General features: G+C 44.4%; 2 protein-coding genes across 13 annotated transcripts in view; both read right to left on the bottom strand.

The window, feature by feature from the left end:
• Nucleotides 1–15,714, bottom strand: part of GNG4 (G protein subunit gamma 4) — a 32,799-nt gene extending 17,085 nt beyond the window's left edge. The window contains exon 1 of one of the 4 annotated variants that reach the window (XM_050950479.1): nt 15,625–15,714. The gene's annotated coding sequence lies outside the window, so the exon portion shown is untranslated. Of the gene's footprint in view, nt 1–4,570; nt 4,644–15,217; nt 15,373–15,434; nt 15,476–15,624 lie in introns of those variants that run through there. The other 3 variants (XM_050950481.1, XM_050950478.1, XM_050950480.1) reach the window with 3 other exon arrangements.
• A 3,510-nt stretch (nt 15,715–19,224) lies between these two features.
• LYST (lysosomal trafficking regulator) overlaps nt 19,225–23,660 on the bottom strand; it is a 180,373-nt gene continuing 175,937 nt past the window's right edge. For all 9 annotated transcript variants that reach the window (XM_050950350.1, XM_050950358.1, XM_050950357.1 and 6 more), the window contains one exon: nt 19,225–22,017. In XM_050950350.1, the coding sequence (XP_050806307.1) occupies nt 21,879–22,017 (139 nt within the window). In that variant the 3' untranslated portion in view covers nt 19,225–21,878. The remainder of the gene's footprint in view (nt 22,018–23,660) is intronic.

Raw genomic sequence — 23,660 nt, 5'->3', positions numbered from 1 at the left:
AGCCCTCCAAGTTCACACCCAGGCTCCTTTCCAACAATTTACTTCCCTCTCCCTCAACTCCTCTGTTACCTCTAACTCCCCTAAGCCTTTGTACTGCTTCTGAGGGGTGCAGGAAATACAATTCTGTAGTGTAGTTTAAATGAATTATTATTCCGGGTTCTGTATTAATATACCTAGTAAGGAATCTATTAGTCAAAAAACATTTCCTGAATCTTTTTTGTTGTTTGTATTGTTACAGATATACTTGCTGACTCATACTGTGAAATAAATTACCAAAAATTGAAACTGGTATGATTATATTGTGTTATTTTGGCAAATAAAATATGGAAAATTTAAAAAAAATAAAAATTTTGCGTACAATATAAGACCTAATCCAACTTCCATTGAAATCAGTGGAAAGACTCCAACTAACTACAACTGGATCAGATTCAAATATTAAGAGGTGCTCTGGATTTCAGGTGCATTAGTATTGAGATCTGATGAGATCTACTATAATGGTGGCAATGTCCCAATCAGAAAATATATATTTGTATAAAGGTCATAGATGTGCATGGCACTTTATAGGTATAAAGTGAAGCAAGTTCCCTGCCCCATGGAGCATAAAAATCAAATATACAAGTCAAATGATGAGTAAATATAATATACAGGCATTTGTGGGTGAGAAGTGGATGATCGGTGGAGGGGCTAAGTTCCCTGTAAGGTACACAGCAGCCTATGTGGGAGGCATAGTTCAGTGGTTTGAGCATTGGCCTACTAAACCCAGCGTTGTGAGTTCAATCCTTGAGGGGGCCATTTAGGGATCTGGGCAAAAATCTGTCTGGGGATTGGTCCTGCTTTGAGCAGAGGGTTGGACTAAATGACCTCCTGAGGCCCCTTCCAACCCTGATATTGTATGATTCTAGCATGGTGCAGGCACTCAGGGAACCCACTCAGCCGACCTGTCATGGCCAAGGAAGGGGCACACCATAGATGCTGACTTCCCCTCTAGCCAGATGGTGCTCAGGCCCTTCCCCTAAATCGTCTTCCCCACCTCCTCCCCTGAATGTACCCCATTCCCACTCCTTCCCCCTCCCACCCAGAGCTTCCTACACATTGTGAAACAGCTGTTTGCAGCAGACCAGAGGCACTGGGAGGGGGAGAGAGAGAAGTTGGTTAGCAGGGCTGCCGGCAAACAGAAGATGCTGGGAGGGAGGAGAGGAGTTGGTCAGTGGGGCATGCTGGAAGGGTAAGAGGTGCTGGGGAGGTGGGGGGAGCTTGTTTGCTGATGGGTGCTGCTCATCAGTAGTACCCACTAATTTTTCTGTAGGTGCTCCAGAGAGTTGGCAGCTATGGGGGCAACGCTCCTCCAACTCAGCACCAGCCCTGCCATGGCCAGGGGAGGGGCCCCTATACCATGGCCCCAGCCCTGGAGCTGCTGCAGTGGGGAGAGGCGCCTATCCCCCCAGCCCAGGTGCTGTAATAGGAAGAGAGCTGGGGGGAGTCCTCTATCCCTGCCATAGCCCCAGAGCACCCTCCTGCACCTCAAACCCTTCATCCCCATCCCAGAGCCCTCACAACCCTGCACCCCAACCCTCTGCCCCAGCCCTGAGCCCCCTCCCACACTCTGAACCCCTCAGCTCCACACCCACCCAATGAATTTTGTTATGTGCACCAATATGAAGGTGATGTGTGACACATCACCTTCATATTGGTGCACATAACAAAATTCATTCTGCACATATGTGGGGAAAAAAGAGAGGGAACACAGGGGGTGAGTGGGAGGGGGTTTGTATAAAAACTTTGGCCTCAATCTTATGAGGTATCACATTAAGTAGTAAACTTTAGGTAGTCAGTCAAGTAGCAAACACCTAAATGACTATGAAGACTTCACTCTGTGAAATTCAAATAGCATAATTAAACCATTGGCATGCTGAATATCAGTTACACATGTGAAGTACGAAAAATTACAAAACAGAGACATAATCATGTAAGTAAAGAATGAATTATATAAATGGTTCATAGGAAAGAACCAAACCAAATAATGAGAACACCAGTTTATACACTTAAAAATTCTGAATTAGGCAAGTCTTATTTGTGCATTTGCATCTCAGTAACTGACTACCAAAAAGGCACTCGGATAATAGGATGCTGAACACCAGCTACATAGAAAACCCTACAGTTGAGTAATGCTGAATCTTGCGAGATTATTAGGGGGTCTATAGAGTGCAATTGCACCTAATGGGATGGTAAAATCAACTAAAAGTTAGATTTCAAAAAGCAAGGGGCACAGCTTTAATAGTTTGGATTTCATGAAATGCAGAGGTATAAAGACTGCACAAGTACTGTTTCCCCTTCTCTCCATAGTCTCTCTGCGGGATTGTGGATCAGTGCAACAGGCTGGAGTGGTGGAATACAAGCATCACAACAAGTCATTTGGAGTGGACAGAACTTTGAGTAAAGCAAGTGAATGTATGGTGGGCAATGGCAGCGCACCCATCCCCATCAGAGATAGGCAGTGAAGGTGCACCATATTCATCAATAAGGTCAGGAGGAGCCACCTACCATTATCAATACTAGTTAACACTAGCATCTGGGAAAAAAATACTATTAAATTGTATCAGTTGCATCTCAAGAAGTCAAGGGCCTTTTAAAAAGGCTACGCTGTAGTCATGTTGTATTTAAACATGTGTTAGTCGTCTGAAATGAAAGCTAGACTCCTCTCCTGGGTTAACCTTGACTAGCTACATGTTAAAATACAATTTGCCATGTCTATGCCAGGGTTCTTAAAGGAGTTAGTAAAACTGTTAGCTAACAAATTAAAACAAAAAAGCAAGCAAACTTTTCTCCTAGTCCCTTGGCCTTTGCTTACATCCTACTGCCTTTATTGTTCACAAAGTACAAGATTACCCATTTGGATGAGGCGGCTCCCTCCTCAAATGAAATGAACTGCTTTGGAAGTCAAAACATGTAAGAAAGAACTCCAAGTGGTTCCATAATACATGACAAACTTTTAGATTCAAGTTGGCTTTTCTGCTTATACGGCAGCATGATCCAGTGGGTTCAGTGCTGGACTGGGAGTTGGAGAACAGCGCTCTAAATCCCAACTCTGTACAGGATCTGCTCCTTCCAAATCCCTTGACCTCCATGCCTCAGTTTCCCCATCTGTAAAAGTGTGGATAAGGCTATATACCCTGGTTTGTAAACCACTATGAGATCTAGGAATATAAAGTGCTTACAAATATGAAGAATGATATGCAACATAATATTACAGGGTCATAAGCAACTGTTTCCTGTCATTGTTTTGTCCACTGGTAACAGATAATCTTCATTTTGTTTTGATTCTCTGTTGGCTAGATGATAGAAGAGGCAGCTCCATTTCTATATTTTTTTGCCATAGCACAGGGGTAGGCAACCTATGGCACGCATGCCAAATGCAGCACACGAGCTGATTTTCAGTGGCACTCACAGTGGCCACCAGTGTGGGGGGATCTGCAATTTTAAATGAAACTTCTTATACATTTTAAAAACCTTAGTTACTTTACATACAACAATAGTTTAGCTATATATTATAGACTTATAGAAAGAGACCTTCTAAAAATGATAAAATGTATTACTGGCACATGAAACCAGAAATTAGAGTGAATAAATGAAGACTCGGCACACCACTTCTGAAAGGTTGCTGACCCCTGCCATAGCACTTAAGTCCTGAGACAAAACTAGAAAGCTAAATTTTATCTGAATAATAAAAAAAGTCATTTAAACTCAGTTGAATTAAATGGCATGAGAAAATCAGATAATTCTGGTTCCAACTGTTTTTTCAGAAATTCACTCACCCAACCTATAACTCTGTGTCTTCCTGTACAAGCATTATATCACACCACCAGAGCTCACTGGCTGATCATAGCTGGAAGGCACGGCACTAGTTCTAGCTCTAGCTCTGATTTTGAAAGATATTTAGGCATCTAATGATTCAAATATAGTAGTTGCCTAGGCACTCTTGAAAATCTGCTAAGTGCCAAAACACTTTTTAAAATCCGTCCCTAAGCCTTACGGTGGTGTCACACACACCACACCCTTCTCAGTACTCTGAAAAGGCACGATTTTCTGAAAGCAAGAACTGGTACAGTAGAACAATAGAAACGTAAGACATTCCTACTTGGTCTATTCCACTATGCTGTTTTGGGACATTTAGTGGCTAGGGCCAGAGGTGTCACAGAAGGTGGTAAACCTGGTTATCTATTCATGTGTCCAATCTCTTTTTGAACTCCTCTAAAAATTAAACACAGTTCTCACCAAGTAACTTCACAATCCGGATTCCCTCAGTTCCAGGTGCATGAAGTTACCAGGCCAATTGCACCTCTGATCACTCTTGGTCTCTTCAAGCGGACCTCATTCGGGTCCCAAGCCTCTAGAATCACAGAATCATAGAATATCAGGGTTGGAAGGGACCTCAGGAGGTCATCTAGTCTAACCCCCTGCTCAAAGAAGGACCAATCACCAACTAATCCCCAGCTATTATCTGTGTTAGGGTAAAATCACACGATTCTTCCAAACTCAGACTGGGCTTTGGACAGCATCCCCCGGTACTAACCATGATTATCTCAGCATATCTGACAGGGTCAGATCCTGCAGTTCTGTTTCCTTGGGGAGCAATGACTGGTATCCAGTAACCAAACAGCCTCCTTAAAGCAAAGTAATATTTTATTTAGAAAAAAAATGATGCTAGAGAATACAGACTTTAAAACCATAAACCATCTTCATTTACAGTCATATAGACAGTGCTTTTGAAGTTGAGGATTGGGCTGGAGCGCAGGAACTGAAGTCGGGAGGCAGGGGGCATGAGGGAAGAGCCGTTGTGGGCTTGCGAGAGAGAGAGGGAGAGAGAGTTCCAGCCTGAGATGCAACTCCTACTCCTGGGGGAATTCTGAGCTAAAAAAAATAAAATCTGTGCACAAAATTTAAGATTCTGTAAATTTTATTTGTCAAAACAACACTATATAATCATGCCAGTTTCAATTATTCTGGTAATTTATTTCAAAATAAATGTCAGCAAGTATGTCTGTGACAATACAGAGACACACAAAAATTTCCCCAGGAGTAGAGAATTAAAGAAACCCCTATGACAACTCAGTTCCTGCATCTCTTCCCCCTCCCCCGCAGAGCCCTGCCAGGGCCCCCCCCAAGCTGTGGGGCTCCCTCAGTCCGGACACTCACATCCTCTGCCCCATCCAGAGGCCAGCCACACACATCCCCAGCCCCAGTCACTCACACCCCCTATCCCGCAGAGCCCTGCTGCCCCACTCCTGGCCAGACACTCACAGACCCTATCCTCCTAGAGCCCAGGGATCCAGAGGAAGAAACAGCCTGCAGCTGAGTCCCATGCTTGCACAGAGTTTCCTGCGCACCGCTGCCTCCTTCCTTCAGGGTGTGCTGAGAACCGCAACTGCTAGGAACCCTTCAGTTTCCTCCCCCTGACCTTGTCTTCTATTTGCAAGCTAGTGGCAGCCAACATCTCTGCAGCCCACTTCTGCAGGGAAAAAAGGAAATTCTGTGCACTCAACATTAATTTCTGCAAATCCTGCATTGCGCAGTGCCTCAGAATTCCCCCAGGAATAAACTTCAAAGAACTGTCTACATAGCTATTTTTAAAGAGCAAGCATGAGTCCCGCTAGCCCAAGTCTGTTGACTTGGGGTAGGAGGCTCACTCCAAAGTACTGCATAGACAGACCCTTACTGCATAGACAGACCCTTACTCTATTCATATCCATTATTACTTATCAGTATTCTTAGACTATGCAGTAGCTCCACGTCCACCATATCATGTTTATGTTGTCTCCCATGCCCTGATGTAAATAATCTAAGTCTCTATATCTTTGTTAGTGTGGTAAGCTGGCATTTTTGATATGGCTTTTTTCAGTCAAGAGGATGTTTTGTTGGTTAGCATATCACATCAAGCAGTTGTTCCCCAATGCCTTCCTTTTGACATGTTGTAGGGGTTTCCTGGGAGCTCCATGACAACATTCTGCCATCCACCTGAAGGGGATTATTTTTCTGCCTCATACAGAGTTTACTCCCTTTCTGGATGGTGCTAACTCATCCTTGCCAAAGATGACTAATCTCTGGTGCTTCTGAAGAACATTTTTTTTTCTTTTGAGGGATCAAATTGTACCAAATGGAGCATCAAAGGCCAGATTCTGCTCTGATGTTAGCAGGAATTGGACAAATATTTGGGTGTAAAATTTGGCCCTCCATGTTTTTTGGGGCACCATGCACATTTACAGAGCTCGATAAATATTTCTTATTCAGTAATTATATAGCATGCTGTCTATATTTTAACAAACAAGGAAACTTTAGCTGGTCATCTCTTCATTGCAAGGGCTTTGTCATTTTAAAATGCAGCATCACTGGTTTTCAGATAAGCTGTATTAAAAAAAGAAAGATTTGAAGCCATTGTACAAATTTTCCTCTGCTTCAGAATATAATCTTAAACCAAGTGAGTGTGCTACAGAACTAGATCTAAGAAGCCATCTATTTACTTATGTCTTCTTGCAACAACTGAGATTGGTTGGGCTGGAATTATTAAAAGGTCATGTAGGATAGTCTTAAGAGTTTGGGAGCTGTGGCTTTCCTTCAGAGGTCCATAACTTTACTGTCTTCAACGCTTGCCAATCTACATCTGTAGTGTCCTTAGGGACAAAGCTCAATACATTTTTAGTTTTATTGTTTGCGGCAAGGAGTGGATTTCTTTTCTCAAACCAGTTCTATAATTTATTGGGCCATGCAGAAGACTAGGACTAAGTCCAGTCATGCTAACTTTTTTTCCATACAAGTAGTCCTGTTTATTTCAATGAGACTGGACAGTAGCCATATGAGATAAGATTATTCATATGGATAATGGTTTGCAACTCAGGCCCAACACTGCAAGGAAGTTCCTATTGCATTAGGAGAACGAACAGCCAAACCTAGAGTCTTGCAGTTGTGTGATGAAGGATAAACATACTGAACGGACTCACAGAAACAAGAGTTAGGTCTGCTGTTGCAGACACATTATATACAACAGAAGTTTGACAAAAATATGTAAATCCGAAATCATTACACTATAATATTCACTATCTTTGCTATCTCCCTAGTCTATACCACATATTCTTCCCTGCCCCCTGTGCACAGCGGTGGGAGGGGCACCTCCCTGTAAGCTGGGTCTTACTCTGACCACACTTACCTGAAATTGTTCTGTACATAGGATAAGACAGACTTATTGTACTGTCTCCCCTTCTCCATGGTTACATGTGACAAAAAAAAACAAACTGCCTAGCATTAAACTCCCCACCTGCTAAGGCACAGCTAACTGGCACCATTGTGAACTGCCCACAGAAGAGGTAAAGGATATGCATAGCAGGACCATGCTACTAGCACTGAGAGAAAGTATAATTTTCTTACCATATAGTAACTTCCAAAAACCATCACTACAGAGGGGTTGCAGAATGCAAATAGAAACGTTTCTCAGACTCATTCTTGTACCATCATTGATCCTAAATGTGGCAAGATGATAGCAAAGAGATGTTACTTACCTTGCATGATAACTGAAGCTCTTTGAGATGCTTTATCCCTATGGATGCTCCACTTCAGAATGCGCACGCACTCTTGATCAGGGTTTTGCCAGCAATGTCCACTGGTCTGTGCCTGTGCCCTACTCATGCCTGGTGTGAGTATATATAGGGTATAGTGGGCCCACTGCCACTCCAGTTCCTTCTCAACCCTGAAGTCCAAGAATGACCCTGAAGCAGACTGGAAGAAAGGTGGTTAATGGAGCATCCATAGGGACAACACACATCTCAAAGAACTCCGGTTACTGTATGAGATAAGTAACCTCTTCTTTGAGAAATTGTTCCTATGGGAGCTCCACTTCAGGAGATTCCTGAGCAGAATCTCTATTATGGAAATGTGTGCTGAAGCGGCAGATTTATAACAGAACATAGAACAGTGATACCAAAAGCCATGTGAGCTCTGGAAGCATGCACAGTGCTATGAAAAAAGCATGCACCAATGATCAAGTAGCAGCTTTACAAATATCCGAGAGGGATATGTACTTCAGTAAGGCTACAGAGGTAGACTGGGAACAGGTGGAATGAGCAATCACTCCAAGAGGGCTTTATAACAGACTAATATGCACCCTGACATCTATTTAACATAAAGTAGCCATACTAGGTCAGACCAAAGGTCCGTCTAGCCCAGTATCCTGTCTTCCAACAGTGGCCAATGCCACATGCCCCAGAGGGAATGAACAGAACAGGTAATCATCAAGTGATCCATCCCATCATCCATTCCCAGCTTCTATTTATTATTATAGTCTCTACAGATTAGGTGCCTTCATTCGTTCTGTGATAGAGATGAAAAGTCTAAGAGAAGCCCCGAAGGGCTCAGTCCTGTTGAGGTAAAAAGCAAGTCTTGCATCTAGTGATCGGAGACTAGCCTTCCTCTAAGAGTGACACTTGGGGTAAAACACCATTAAATGAATGTCTTAATCAATCTGGAACTCTAAAAAGATACCTTAGGTAGGAAACAAGGGTCTGGACATATCACCTTTCATTGATGGATTAGCTAATGGGCCCATGGGGCCATGCTCCCAGCCAATTAGGGGGCTCCAGAAAGATGGGCACACCATCCCCAGCAGACATCCACTGCAGGGCAGCAGAAGCATGGAGCCCTGGTAGAAGCACCGGATGTGCGGGGCGAGGGAAGCCCCTGCATCCCGATTCCTGCTGCAGCCCCGGGACTGGAGGAGCTCAAGCCACAGCTTCAGGGCTGGGGGAAGCTCTCAGCCCCTGCCATGGCCCCAGGCTGTGGTGGGGGGACAGAGCTTCTCCAGTCTTGGGGCCATGCAGGGGGAAGAAAGGAGCAAATGGATTGCAGGGCAGCAGTGGCGGGGGGGGGGCAAGGTGGGATGGGGCTGGACTGTGGGTGGAACAGGGGCAGGGAGAAGGGACAGAAAGGTGTGGGGCCATGGGTGGGGCTGCAGGCAGGAGTACAGAGGGCCCCGCCCCCCCACTCTGGCCCAGAACCCCACGAAACCTTAATCTACCTCTGCCACCTTTCCATGATAAAACACTATGTATGGTGAGTCACCCACTAGGGCCCCTAGCTCTCCTACCCTCACAGCCAAGGTGATACCTGTAAAGAACAAAATGTTGAAAGAGACGAAGGAGGGAACAGCTATTCATAGGCTCAAATGGGGGTTTTCTCAGCACATTTAGAACTATGTTGAGGTTCCATGGAGGACAATGTTCCTCAAGAGTAGGAAAAAGGTTTAACAGGCCTTTAATGAACCTTGCAGTAGTTGGGTGAGTGAAGACTGAATACCCTTCAATGGGGTGGCAGAGTGAAAAGCTAGGTGAACCTAAACTTAGCTCAGAGATAATCCGGTGGTTTTCAAATTTTGCAGACTAGAGCATGCTGGAAAAATGAGACTCAAGGAGGTATAGCTCAGAGGCAGCACAGAGTCTGAAAAGATTTTCACTTTTTACAGGTAGGTTTTCTTTGTAGTGGATTTTCTACTATTGAACAGTACTGTTTGGAAGTCTGGAGATCAGTCCTTTCCTATGCCAGAGAGGCATAGAGTAGCCACGCACTGAGGTTAAGTGACAAGAGATGGCAGTGAGTCGTGGTTCCTGACTCCCGGGTAAGGAGACCTGCTGTCAGAGGAAAGTGGAGAGGTGGGTTGCAAGGACAGTCAAAGGAGCTCTGGGAACCATACTTGCCTCGGTCATGGTGATGCTATGAGGATGGACATTGACATGGGAGGAGAGTTCTATGGGCCTGTGCACCAGAAATATTGCTGGTGGCCAGGCACCACGGGCCCAGCTCAAGCCCTAGCCCTATCTGAGGCAGGTACCGGTCTCTCCCTCGGCCCCGCCTTTCGCCACCAGGTGCTTCCCCTCCCCACTCACGTCTCCCGGGCCATTTAAATCAGCCCGAGACCCCCACTCACCACCAGGACTGCAGCAGAGCTGAGTGACTTCCTGCCTGCTCACTCCACATGGCTTCAGGTGTCTCCCTGCAGCCCCTGGGCGGGGTGGGTCTGTATCCCACCCCAAGTGCCCCAGCAGCCAGTGGGAAGCTGTGGGGGTAGTGCCTGGGGGTAGCAGCACATGGAGACTCCTGGCCACTCTGGCTAGGAGCCCCAGGTAAGCGCCACACTCCCCTCCCCATCTGCCCCCCAGAGCTTGCACGCAAACTCCCTCCCAGAGCCTGCACCCCCCATTCAGCCCCCAAACTCCTTTCCAAAGCCTGCACTCCCACCCCAGTCCAGAGCCTACACCCAAACTCCCTCCCAGAGTCTGAACCCCTCGTACCCTCCTGCACCCCCAGCCCCAACCTGCACACAGCATCCAAAATCTGTCCCAGAGCTTGCACCCCCCCACTCCCATTCCACACATCCCCTCCTGCCCCAAAACTCCCTCCCAGAGACTGCACCCCAGCCCTCTGCACTCCCTCCCAGAGCCTGCACCCCTCACCCCTCCTATACCCCCACCCCCTGCCTGGAGCCTGCACCCAAACTCCATCCCAGAGCCTGCACCCCAGACCCCCCCCAAACTCCCTTCCAGAGCCCAACCTCTCAGCTGTCCTGCACCCCAATCTCCTGCCCCAGCCCAGGGCCCGCACCCCAGATCTCCTCTCCCACACCCAAACTCCCTCCCAGAGCCTTAGGCAGGTGCGGGGGGTGGAGTTTGGGTGGGGTGGGTTCTGGGCACCACCAAAATTTCTACAAAACTGCCACTCCTGGCCATTGATCTCTCCTGTTTCAACTTGTTCAGGACTTTGAAGAGTAAAGGCATCAGCAGATTCCTGAAGGGATCACTACAGCATCTCCCAGCTAGTTCTAACTGCCACCAGCACCGACTTTGTCCTTTCCCAGATGGCTGCTTGACTCCTACTCCTCCCCAGGCCTTGCCCCTACTCCACCCTGCCGCTTCCCACTCCCTCCCCTGAATGTCCCTGCCCTCACTCCTCCCTCTCCCCTCCTACACCTCCCAGAGCCTCCTGCATGCTACTAAACAGCTGATCCACAGTGGGCGGGAGGTGCTGGGGGTAGGGATTGATTGATGGGGCCACCATTGGGCAGGAGGCATGGGGGGGAGGGGTAGGAGCTGATGGGGGGCTGCTGGTGGGTGCGAAGCACTCATCATTTTTCCCCCCAGGGGTGCTCCAGCTCCAGAGCACCCATGGAGATGGCACCTATGCTGACTGCATACTTCTCTCAACCAGAACCATCAGCACTTCGCACTAGAGGGCATTACAAACAGATTTATTTCCAGAAGACTCAGGATAAGGCAAATCTTCTGGAATACTGCATCAATGAGCTCTCACTTGCAGTCATGGCCCAAAAATCTGCGCAGGGAGACTGCTACTATGTTTCATAGCCCCAGTAGATAAACCATTGATCTCTCTGTGCCCTGCAATATGCATCATTCCATAGTTTCATGGATTCTGTGCACAAGAACTGAGATCTTGCTCCTCCTTGACAATTTACATAACACATTGCTGTTCTGTTGTCCACCATGGGTCTGACTGAGGGGTCCCGGATATGCTGTAGAAAGCAATGGTAAGTGTAATGGACTGCCGTGAGTTCTAAAATGTTGATATGGAGAGCAATATGTTGACATGGAGAGCAATATCCTGGGGAGTCCCCTTGCCTTGAGCTGTGAAGTCAGAGAAGGTGAGTGCCCCAACCTGGCAGAGAGACACCTGTGGTGATCTCTGGGAGAGGCGGATTTGAGAACAGTACTCCCATACAGACCTTTTAAGGTTTTTTTCCCCCCGTTGAGGGAGTTGAGGACCTTCTGGGTATCGATATCTGCTCGGACAGATGGTGTTTTTTGGGTATGTAGACTATTTAGTCAGGCTTGAAGATAATGGGAGTGTAATCTTGCAAAGGATGGTATGAATTTACAGGCTGCCACATGGCCTGGGAGCTGAAGGTTTGTGGGCTCTGTTATATTGAAGAAATGAGGCTGGGTATCATAGCAAACCTGCCTGTGGGTAAGTATGCTCTGGCAATAGTAGAGTCTAGAGGAGCCCCTGTGAAGTTTGTCCATTTTGCGGGTATAAGCGTAGACTTCTGCATTAAGGCAGAGGCCTAAAGAGCCTTGCTGGATGCTGACTGTCACTCAAGAAATGAGCAACCCTTCAGAAGCTAGTTGGCCAGGTAGGAAAAGAGGATTATCTCCATTTGACTGATATGGGCTGCAACAGCTAAGACAACCTTTGTAAAGAGCCTTGGGGCGGTGGAGAAGCTGAAGGGTAGAAGACAGCATTGGTAATGATCCCTACCACCAACGAAACATCTGTGGGAAGAGTGCATGGATATATGAAAATAAGCATCCTGAAGGTCCAGAGAGACACAAACTAATCTTCCAATTCCAGAGGGAGAATTACCATTCCAGCTGCCAGAGTTACCATTCTGAACCTCTGCGACAAGAGGGTGGGAGGGAGCTGGAGCTGAACTGAATGGAGCAGCCTGTTGAAATCACTTCCAGGATCCATCTGTCTCAGGTGATGAGCTCCCAGGAAGGAGTGGACCCATGGGCAGTGCTGACAAAATCTCTGATCAAGAATGCATGGGCACATACACATCCTGAAGTGGAGCACCCATAGGTACAATTACTTGAAGAATAAAATTTCTGGTAGCTGAGAAATGTTAGATAGTTGTTTAGAATTGTGGAAGTTCCAAGATATCAGCATCAGAGTATCCCAATGTTTTCCTTTTTTAAAATCAGTATCTCCTAGGGTGACCAGACAGCAAATGTGAAAAATCGTGACAGGAGGTGGGGGGTAACAGGTGCCTATGTAAGAAAAACACCCAAAAGTCAGGACTATCCCTATAAAATCAGGACATCTGGTCACCCTAATATCTCCACTCTGCACCCAATTCCTCTCAGTATTTTTAACCAGTACTTTATATAGAGTATACATGTGGATATGCCTTTGCCAGTGCAACCCAGTGTCCAAAAAATAAAATAAAATAAAAATCCTAGGAATGAAATGAGTTCATTTTATTTTGTCAGGTACTTGAAGGCTTTCCAGCTTGGGTGATCCATAAATAATTAAAATATTTTATTAAAATTCAACACCAGTGTTTTCATCTTAGGCAACTACTATATCCAATACTACAACTAGCAGCCTCCAGGAATTCCAGGTTTCTCATGCCCTCTATCAGATTCCACCACCTCTGTTTTCAGAACACAAGATCTAAAATCTGACTGAATTAATCTATCATTTCACAAGTACAAATTATTATATAATTCACTTAAAATCTCATTCTGATCTTCTTCCATAAACAATTAAAAATGCAAGCACACGGTTATTTTATTTCATGCTTTCTTATTGTTGAGTACTTCCAATATCTCTGGTTTCTGTTCCATATAAGTTTTTTTTTTCATATTCACATTTCAGCTATTTTCACCTCCTAATTTTAGTAGGCTTCCTATTTGTGTGAGTAACATCTGTTCTTTTCCTCTATAATTATGAAAGTTATTTTATTGTAATGTTTTCTATTTATAGTATTTTTTACATTTTAGTTCCTCTGCATTTTTATTTCATTCCCAACCTTATTTTATCCTTGCACGTTTCCTATAGGAGAAAAAGAGGCTGAACAGGTTTTCTATCCTCCTCTCATTTTTGCTGGAGAAAATGGAACAGTAACATTTATTATTAATTTACTAAAATAAGACAGTAAAAAGTACAACCCAGCCCAAAGAGAGGTAACAATACATCTGCAAAAAGAGGCTATTATCTCTAAGAGATGCTGTTAGGCTCAGTTAATTAGTGTATGTAAAGCACCTTGAGACAATACATTGTAAAGTGCTATTTAAGGGCCCAATTCTGCAGATACAGAAATTTTACTCATGTAAGTTCTATAATTGCCTTAACAGGACTGTTTATGTGAGGTAAAGCTACTGACACACCTAAGTATTTTCTAGACTGGATTCTAAGTCACAAATTATAGCCCAGATTGTTGTTTTCTCCCTTTCTTTTTCCACTCACAAGAAGTGACCCTCCTGGCACAAATCCCAGAGTTATCTTGGTATGTCAAAGAGATGGGTTGGACATTACACAGGTCAGGTTGGGGACATAGTGGAAGGAGTGGAAAAGACAGGTGGATCTGGAAAATCACTGGACAAGCCACAGTTTAAGACCTTTCTAGCTTTTCCACAGGATCCAAGTAGCCACCATGGCGAGCATATGCATACATGCCTGGCAGCAAAAGGGCCAACAGAAGCACACTGCCAAGATCCAGAACCAGCGCATTGGCATGGATTCGCTGTGCAGATGACCCTAAACTCCCACAAGGTTTAGGTTTGGCCACTCAAGAGGACATCATCTTGTCCTTTATTGTTGTTTTTTTTAAACATTAAATTAAAATTCAAGAGAAATAAAATTGCTACATGTTCACAAGTTCCCTTCTGTAAACAAATACGAAGAGATTAGGTTATTTCAGACTAATTCCTTTTTCAATTTTTCATCAGCTTGCAATGAGTTGAAGCTAACAAAAGACTACCAGAAGCCCAGAATACTTCTCAGAAAGGAACATTTTCCAAGTTACCTCTTGAATTTTCTGTTTTAAGTACATTTTCTTAATCAGTTTGCAAAATGTGGTATAGCTCACAGCACCATGACAATAAATAGCCACCAGTACAGCAGTTTCACAGCGAGAATTCTTCCTCCAGGGACATGAGCTTCTCCTGGAGCCTAGCAGAAAGAAAGGCACTTTTCTGTATCTCCACTGGACCAGCTAGGAGAGGCAGTGCGAAGCACACTGAACTAAAGTAGCTGTATGGCATCGATCCACCGTGGCAAATAACCAGACTTAAAAGGAAAGAATTTATGTGCAATACTTGAGGCTTTTGAGATGGTTACAACAAAACAACTGCTACTAGTTGAGAACGATGGGGCCTCCTGTCCTAACCCACACCCATCTCCCGACAAAATAACAGGACTGCATAAAAACATAAGTTACCTAGTCAATAAAATTCACTGACCACCAAACAAGCTCATTTCTATTGAGCAAAGCAAGTAATTGGAAGCCTGCACTAGACTCCAGGCTGGGACTGACTTGTTTACATGCAACATTTACAGACCTAGGTAAAGAACTGAGAGTGGTGGTGACTAGTCAATTCGCTGTTGCTCACGGTTTTCCAACTCACTGTAATAAACAGGCAAAGATTTGGGATCAGCCTCTCACCTCCAATTAAGCCCCCCAAACCCTATGCCAAGGTCCGCTCGGAAACGCTTCCAGGAGGCCAGCTGAGCTGACGTGAGATCAAGACACTTGGAGGTTTCTGAGGCTGGAGGCGGCTTCTTCCAGCGCTTTCACGTTGGTTAGTGCAAGGAAAGCAGCTGGCTCCTGCGCGGCCGGCATTTTCCACACGCCGGCCCAGCCCCGAATCAGACCCGCTCACCTCGGTCGCACCGGAGACAGGGCCCCGCGCCTCACTCAGGCTCCGTCTGCTGCCTCCGGTAACTCTCCCGGCAGCCCCCCCGAGCACAGCGCGCCAGTCCCGGGCAGGGCACCGAGCATCCCCCCGCCCCACGGAGCTCCGCACCCAAGGCCGAGCGGCTGGGCAGCACCGCGCAGCCCCCGCCACTCACCTGCCGGCGCCGCGGAGACTCGGAGACTGCAGCGCGGCTCACGCCCCAGCAGCCGGGCTCGGGGAGCGGCACATGGCGGGGCGGGCTCCGCGCGCCAGCCAGGGGAGCCGCGCGCCCCGCTCAGCCACTCCGGGGGGAGGGGGAGACTCAGCCCCCGCAACAGCCCCGCCTGGCGAGAGGAGGCGCGCGCGCCGCAAGTCCCTCAGGTGCATCAGAGGCGGCGCGGCGCGAGTCAAATGCCAACTGCCTGGGGAGCAGTGCGCGCGGCCCACGCGCATCGCAGGCGCTGCCTGGGAAAGTCTGTTTTATTGGGGGAAGAGCACGTGCTGGGTTAGCCCTCTGCGGCCCCTCCCGTTGAGGGAGCTAGAGCCAGGGCAGGCTGGACCCCCCTCTTCCCTTCCCATGGGGGTGTTTGTGCACATGCACGCCCTCATTCAGGCACAGGGGGACCAGGCCACAAGTGTGAAAAATTGGAACAGGGGGTAGGGGGTAATAGGAGCCTATATAAGACTAAGACCCCAAAATCAGGACTGTTCCTATAAAATCAGGACATCTGGTCACCCTAGTCAGGCAGGGCATGCACAGAGGTGGGGGTGTGCATATGCACACCCTCATTCAGGCATGGCGTAACTCAAAATCGCAGTGCAAGGCCTTTTCATGCCAGCCTGAGGCCTTGGCTACACTGGTGCTTTACAGCGCTGCAACTTTGTTGCTCAGGGGTGTGAAAAAACAGCCCCCTGTGCGCAAGTTACAGCGCTGTAAAACGCCAGTGTAAACAGTTCTCCAGCGCTGGGAGTGCAGCTAATCCCCACAGGGAGATGGAGTACCTGCAGCACTGGGAGAGCTCTCTCCCAGTGCTGGCGCTGTGACCACATTTGCACTTCAAAGCACTGCCGCGGGAGTGCTCCCCTGGCAGTGCTGTACACCTGCAAGTGTAGCCATACCCTAAGTTAACCCATCACCAGGCCCTGAGCAACCACACTGCTCCTGGGCGTGTGCAAAGGGTAGACCAGGGCCTGGAGCACAAGCCCACCCAGCAACAGCAGCTCTTGTCCTGTGGAGCTGGTCCCGCTCCTCACTCTATGTATTGCACCCTAGTGCACAGAGTTGCAGGACTACTCAGGGTTGGGCTAACATGCCAGGTCACAATGCCTGGAGTTGAGAGCCTGGGGCCAGCCCCTCAGACAGAAGCTGGTTGCTGTGTCTCAGATGAACATAAGGGAGCTTGATCTCAACCCCTCTGCTGCATTTTAGGCCTAGGTACATTCCTCATTTGCCTCTGCGTTAATCCAGCTTCATCCTGCACCCCTCTGGAGCACTGGGAGTGCTTTGGCCTATGCTGTATGTAGAGCACGACAAGAAGCCATCCAGCCACAAGAAACACCAGAAAAGACAAGGCTACTTTAAAGTATGTGAGAAAAATATAGACCTCAAGCAGGAGGTGGGTTTATAGAGTAAGCAAGCCATGAGCTGCCTTGGGAGTGATAGATGTTTAGTGGGACACAGCATTCACCAACAGAGCAGACTCCCCAAGCAACCACTATTATTTTTTGTGTTTAATGGATGCTTCTATACCTATAAATATGTAAAAATCAGGCCCACCAACAGCAATTCCAGATGCCAGGGCAGAACAGTCAGTGGGCTCCCTAGAAAGGGATGGCAGAGGTTTGATTTATGCAAGGAGGGTGGGTGGCAAGCCCCCTGCTGCTGCTGGCCCGGCCTCACCCCATGGGCCTGGAGCTGGACCACGTGCAGCAGCTGGTGCACATGTGCACAAGTCATGGGCATGGTCCGCCTGACATTTGGCAGTGCTGCACCTGTGCTGGCAGCGAACTGCCTGCTGTGCTTGCTCTTTCAGCAGGGCCAGGGCTTCCACATGCGTGCCTGCCTTCGCTGCCTCCAGTACCACCCCATACACACCTAGGAGCCCTGTGGCCTGCCTAGGCTATTGCTGCCTTTGCCCCTCACATCAGCAGGCCTGGTAAAAATGGGACCTCTTGTTTCTGGGTGAATTCAGTTAGATCAGCTGACCAAGCTAAAAACTTCATCCTGTTTACCTCAGACCATTTCTCCAATTTGTCCAGTACTACTGCACATTGAGCAGATGTTCTTGGAGAAGTATCCACAAGGACTTCAAGGTATCTTTCTTGAGTGGTAACAGCTAATTTAGACCCCATCATTTTGTATGTATAACTGGGGATTGTTTCCAACATGCATACTTTGCACTTACCAACTTTGAAGTTCATCTGCTGTTTTGTTGCCTACTAACCCATTTTTTTGAAAGATCAATTTGTAAATCTTTGCCGTCAGCTTTGGACATAGCTATCTTATATAATTTTCTATCATCTGGAAATTTTGCCACCTCACTGTTCAACATATTCATAAATGATCTGGAAAAGGGGGGTGAATAGCACAGGTCTCAGTACAGCTCCTTCAGAGATGCTGGTATTTACCAGTTTCCTTGGTGAAAACTTACCATTTCTTTCTACCGTTTAAGCACTTACTAATCCATGAGAGGACCTTCTCTCTTATCCCATGACTGCTTACTTTACTTAAGAGCCTGGGGTGAGGGACCTTGTCAAAGCTTCCTGAAAATTCAAGTACATTATATCAACTAGATTACTCTTGTCCACATGCTTGTTGACACTCCCAAAGAATACTAAGAGATTGACGAGGCATGACTTCCCTTTACAAAAACCATGTACTCTTCCAACATATCGTGTTCAGTGTCTAATAATTCTGTTTACTATAGTTTTTCAACCAATTTGTCTGGTACTGAAGTCAGGCTTACCAGCATGCAATTGCCAGGATTGCCTCTTGACCCTTTTAAAAAAAATTGGCATTACATTAGCTATCCTCCGGTTAAACTACTTAGTACAGGAGATGCCTATTGGACTCTACCATCATAAATCCTTAACAGGAAGATAAGCTTGTCTGTTTGCAGAATTATGTATTGTAAGTAGTAAATCTCATGGTCTTTCTGTCCATTTTAAAAGAATCCTTCACAAATAGACTATCTACAAATCTACCACAGGAACTCTTCTGATTGGTACAGCTAAGAAGTTAGAAGGAGAAGAATAGCCGTCTTGCTGCTGATTGCTAAGAAGGGACCCATTGCTCTTCTCCAGACTGTTTCCCAGCAGTTCCCATATCAGAGCAAGTGGGTGGCCATTCAGTGGTGATCCGGTGGGGGGATAGTAGTGAGATCCTGAGATCCTCACTGAGGCAAAATATTCGTCAGCTTGAGTGGGATTTTTGGCTGAGTAAAAGACTAAGGGCCTCAGGATCTGGGCCAGTGTCATTATGTCCTTACTACGCACCCATAAAAGTTTGATTTTAAATGAAAGTCTTAACTTAAGGAAAGGACTCAAATCCTATAAACAGATCTACATCTGCGAACCCTTGCTCTGTAATGGAGGAGTCTAACTACAATAGGATTCCACGTGGGAGGAAGGATCTACATGTATGGATTTGTTTGCAGGACTGCAATTCAGTTGAAGCCTCTGCTCCTACCAGCAATAGTTGAACCACCTGTTGCTACACAAGTCAAAAATTATTGGACATATTTAATATCTGTAAGGGCTTAAGTAATGGCATGAAAACAGCTCAGTTCAGTTTATTTCCAGTTGAAAGTGCTATGGATTTTACTGTGAAAATAAAGAAAGGACATAACATGGGAAAATGAGAGCTGGTACATATGAGAACCAAGAAGAACTAAATTAAAGTAGGTTGAAAAACAGTGGCTTATATAGAAAAGTGTTTTCATGCTGCAGATTGTCTACACAGCAGTGTTCATATATGGTCATAGCTATACAGAAAAATATCTCCCCCTTGGGGAGTTTACAATCTAAATGAGACAAAACAGCAAGTGATCAGATTAGGAGCAATTGGAGGGAAAGTGGTTACAAAAACAAATAATGGACCAAAATTCTGCCCTCACATCCAGGTAACCCTATTGCCTTTAGTGTGGGGTTGCCTACATGTAAGAGGGGGCAGAATTTAGCCCTGTAACTGCTCCTGTGGTGAATGTAATTTGTTTGTTTTACTTTTTAAAGAGAGAAGGTTAAGGTACAGGAACAGCCGCAAATGGCACTGGAGAAGTGAACAATGGAATACTAACTGAAAAATGAGTTGATAGACCAAACCCAAAACACTGCTATAGGTATTGCATAAACAGCCTTTTATCTGTATTTGTATCAAATTGATGATTTATTACCCAACACCACAGGTGGCAGTGTATACAAAGACAGTGCAACATGTGATTATTTACAGGAATTTTCAGCCTGACATGCACGTACACTATCATGAGGTGTTTTAATATTTCCAAACATTATCAAGCTGAATAAATATTCCCTGCCCCAAAAGTTCGTTTTACATAAAAATATAATATTGCACTTTTTACAAGAACAGCTATTTTGCATATCTGAGATTTATAACAAATGGAATGCTGCTTTTTAAAAATAAGACTCCATGAGCAACATCCCATATTTAAATTGGGGAGCAAGTAAAAGCCTCCAAAACAAAAAAGTTTTAAATGAAGCATATCACCTCAACATGAACCAAAAAGCTTCTCCGTTTGTATTTGGAGTATGAAAAACATGATGAAAGCCAGCTTGTAAAATGTACCTGCAATATATGCATTTAAAAAATTTAAATTCATACAGTATGCAGCCATTTGCTTATTCTTCACTGGTCCAAGAGATCTGTTTTCAGAATATGAACTGTGGGAAGATCCTTGTACTTAATCTATAAAGTTTTTTGAAAATCTAGATATTAAAAAGATGTACACTTGGAATTTTCACAACAAATGTACAGAGTGTGTGTATATTATGATTTGCCGGTATCTATACATATTTTGTCTTTATCACCAGGTGACAAATTATAGATCTTACAGTACAGTGTTTTGCAGGAGGATAAATACATGCAATGAGTAAAAATATAGCCATTAAAATCTATATGGTAGAAGTGGAATGTGTAAGTGATTTAAAGGAAAAAAATAGGTTTAAACTACATAATGGGTTTCTGTGACATTCTTGGGTTGTAACTTTTTTCCCCCTAATGGAGGAATATGTAATTATGCTCAGCTGATATTGGTTTTCCAAATATTTAAGTTATTGAGTGCTTCAGTCCTGTGTGGAGCATGCCACAAAAAATTCACCTTCAAATTCAATTGAGAGATTGTGAAATATTAACTCCTGACCTGAATGCATGTTCCTTTTTCAAATACTAGCATCTAGGAATAAGTATCATTTGCACTGTGTGTGTGTAAACTTTTCTGAATGATCTGACATATGAAGAACACTGATTAGTCAAGTAGTTATGGTCTTATTCAAACATTTTACAGGTATTTATCTCTCACATGGCACTAAATGAGAGCAGATGATATCTGCACTGTTTTCTTTGTATTTTTGAACCCTGAAATGTATGCTAAATATATTCTGCCACTTAGATTCATAACAACTAACTAGTGTTATGCATTTGTGCAATTTACAGTTAGATGAAAAAACTTGTTTAACTATTGCTTCATGATGCCATGAGGTGTCTGGTTGTTATTAAAACACAGACACATTGGTTTCTGTCTGCTATAGGACTATTGTCCTATGAGAGCTGAAAAGACAATTAGCAAAAAACTATGGAATATCAGGGAACAACAGAAGTTCAGTTTTTAGCATTATGACATACCATAAAATGGTTGGTGCACAAAGCACCTACTGAGTTATTTGCTTCTCCAAAAAAGCAGTTTGGAATCCTCCATGTTTAAATTTTTGGGGTACTAATGCTAGAGCCAATTGGACTGTACTGACTGATCAGATACACACATTGTCAATCTTCTTATAAATATTTAAGAAATTTTTAATGCCATTGGTACTTTACAACACAAAGAATAAAAGGGAAAAAATCACCACTAGTGATTCAAAGATTTGGAATACTTGTGTTCAAGAAATTACTTAAAAAATACTATTACATTTTACACTGCAGCATTTCAGCTTGTTGGTTAGAGCATTTGTGTGCCACGTTGCTTGTATCAGAGTATATAAAACCAGAACTTCCTTATAACCTTGATATGGTCTAAAATTTGGGGCATGCATATACACTTTTTACAATAACCTCAGATTGATGTATGCTTTCATCAACTCACTTGTTTTAAAGGAGTTCAATACATTTCAAAATCCAATTAAACAACAGAGGTTCTATGATCTACTCTGGATTTAAAGTGCTTCAGAGATATGGTGATTTAGCAGCATGAAGAGTCATCAGCCAGCTGCATAGCTGCTAAGGAATGAGTAGAACATGGGTAGTTTCAAGCGCTGCTGGTCCTTGCGACACCAAGCTATAACAGTTCCTTCACTATTTGCTGTGTACAAGTGATGACCATCACAGGAAAATGTAAGGCTGAAAAACAACAAAAATCTAATTTTTATATCATATTTTGCAAATTATACTATTTAACTGAAAATACTAGAGGAGATATTTAAAAAAAAAAGACAAGTACAGCATAACTGCAATCAACACAAAAATCAGTAGCTTGCCTTCAGTGAGGCAAGTTCCTATGAATGTATAATTCTAGTGCTGTGTGCACATGTGGGCATGGGCAATACCTCTTATTCAAACTGCAATTCAAGGTGTCAGTTACAAACTTTACTGCCATAAATTTAACTTAATGCCCAGTCTATTTGTTTTTCTCTTTGTCACTTCAAATACAATCTGCTGTGCTGCTCTTGTTGTCATTTCCTGGGTGGAACTATCTCTAGCAGAGGGTGTTCACAGTGCAGGGTCCATGCCCCTGAAACCTGCTCTCAGGTGGATGGCCAGAACCAGAATCTGGCAAATTTCATGGGATAAGGTTTTTTTGGTTTGTTTTTTAAGGCAGGCATTTCCTGATTTTACCACCATAGTAAGTAAATCCACCAGTTCTTGCTAATTGTTTTATTTCAAGAAAGACTTAAAAAACCAGAAACTTGTACAACTTGTTTCTAATTACTGTGAGGTGCTGCTGAGGTGATGGTTGGTACACATTCAATTAAGAATGACTAAATTAACTTGATGCTGAGATCATAGGTTAAACCTGAGACTCCATTACAAATGTGAAGAGAATTATGAATCTATGCAAAGCTGTCAGGTGGGAGTTCACTTCCAGCCATACACACACATATTCAGAATCCCTAATTACACATTTGTACTGCAGAACCCAAGTGTTTAGTTTGCTGTATTTACTGCAATTTAAAGAACTCATTGTGGGTAGCAATGCCTCTTGTGCTCTACTAGTATCCTAACACAACTAATGTCAAAATAATCATTTTCCTCTCTATTTAAAAAGTAATTTTCTGGATTAACCAAAACCAGTTTCTAAATAAATATAATTGATACCGTATCCCAATTTAAAAAAAAAAAGAATTTCTGCTGCTTAGAAGAGCAAGTCAATATTTCAGAAACTGCTATTACTAGGGTGTGGTAACAGTGGTAAATGTTGGCTTTAAACAGAGATCACTGTAATATGTTTTAAAATGTTGCTTCAGTAATGGGCACAAATATAAAATTCTTGTAATAAAATTTACTGTGTTACTATTTAGTAATTACGAAATTTAGGGCATGATCCTGCAAGTCCTTCTTGCAAGGAAATTCCCATTGAGAGCATCCTTTAGTGGGAGTTTGGGCCTCAGTTCTGCAAACACTTTAGCATGAGCGTAGCTCTTACATAACTGATCAATGAGACTCATGTGTGCAAAATTATACAGGTGCTTAGCTGTTTGCAGGATCTGCGCTTTTTTTGTGCCAGCTAGGGGGAAGGGTGAGGCAGAAACACACAGCAACAAAATAAAGCCACACAAGTCATTTGCTACTGAAGCTTATCCTATAACTATTTAAAATCTGCTTAATTGAAAGTAAAAAGATAACTTGTCAAATTAGGAATTATAATATGAAAATCCTGGGGAAAAATATGAACTTTGTTTTAAAAGACAAATGAGCAAGCATTGTTCAGTCCACAGGGGAATCCTTCAAGTTTCTGTCTGTGTTTGTCTCATCATGCTAGCAGC

Source organism: Gopherus flavomarginatus, chromosome 4 (assembly GCF_025201925.1).
Source record: "Gopherus flavomarginatus isolate rGopFla2 chromosome 4, rGopFla2.mat.asm, whole genome shotgun sequence".
Taxonomy (NCBI): domain Eukaryota; kingdom Metazoa; phylum Chordata; order Testudines; family Testudinidae; genus Gopherus; species Gopherus flavomarginatus.
The sequence above is the reverse complement of the archived record's forward strand: the minus strand, read 5'-3'. Positions and strand labels throughout refer to the sequence as shown.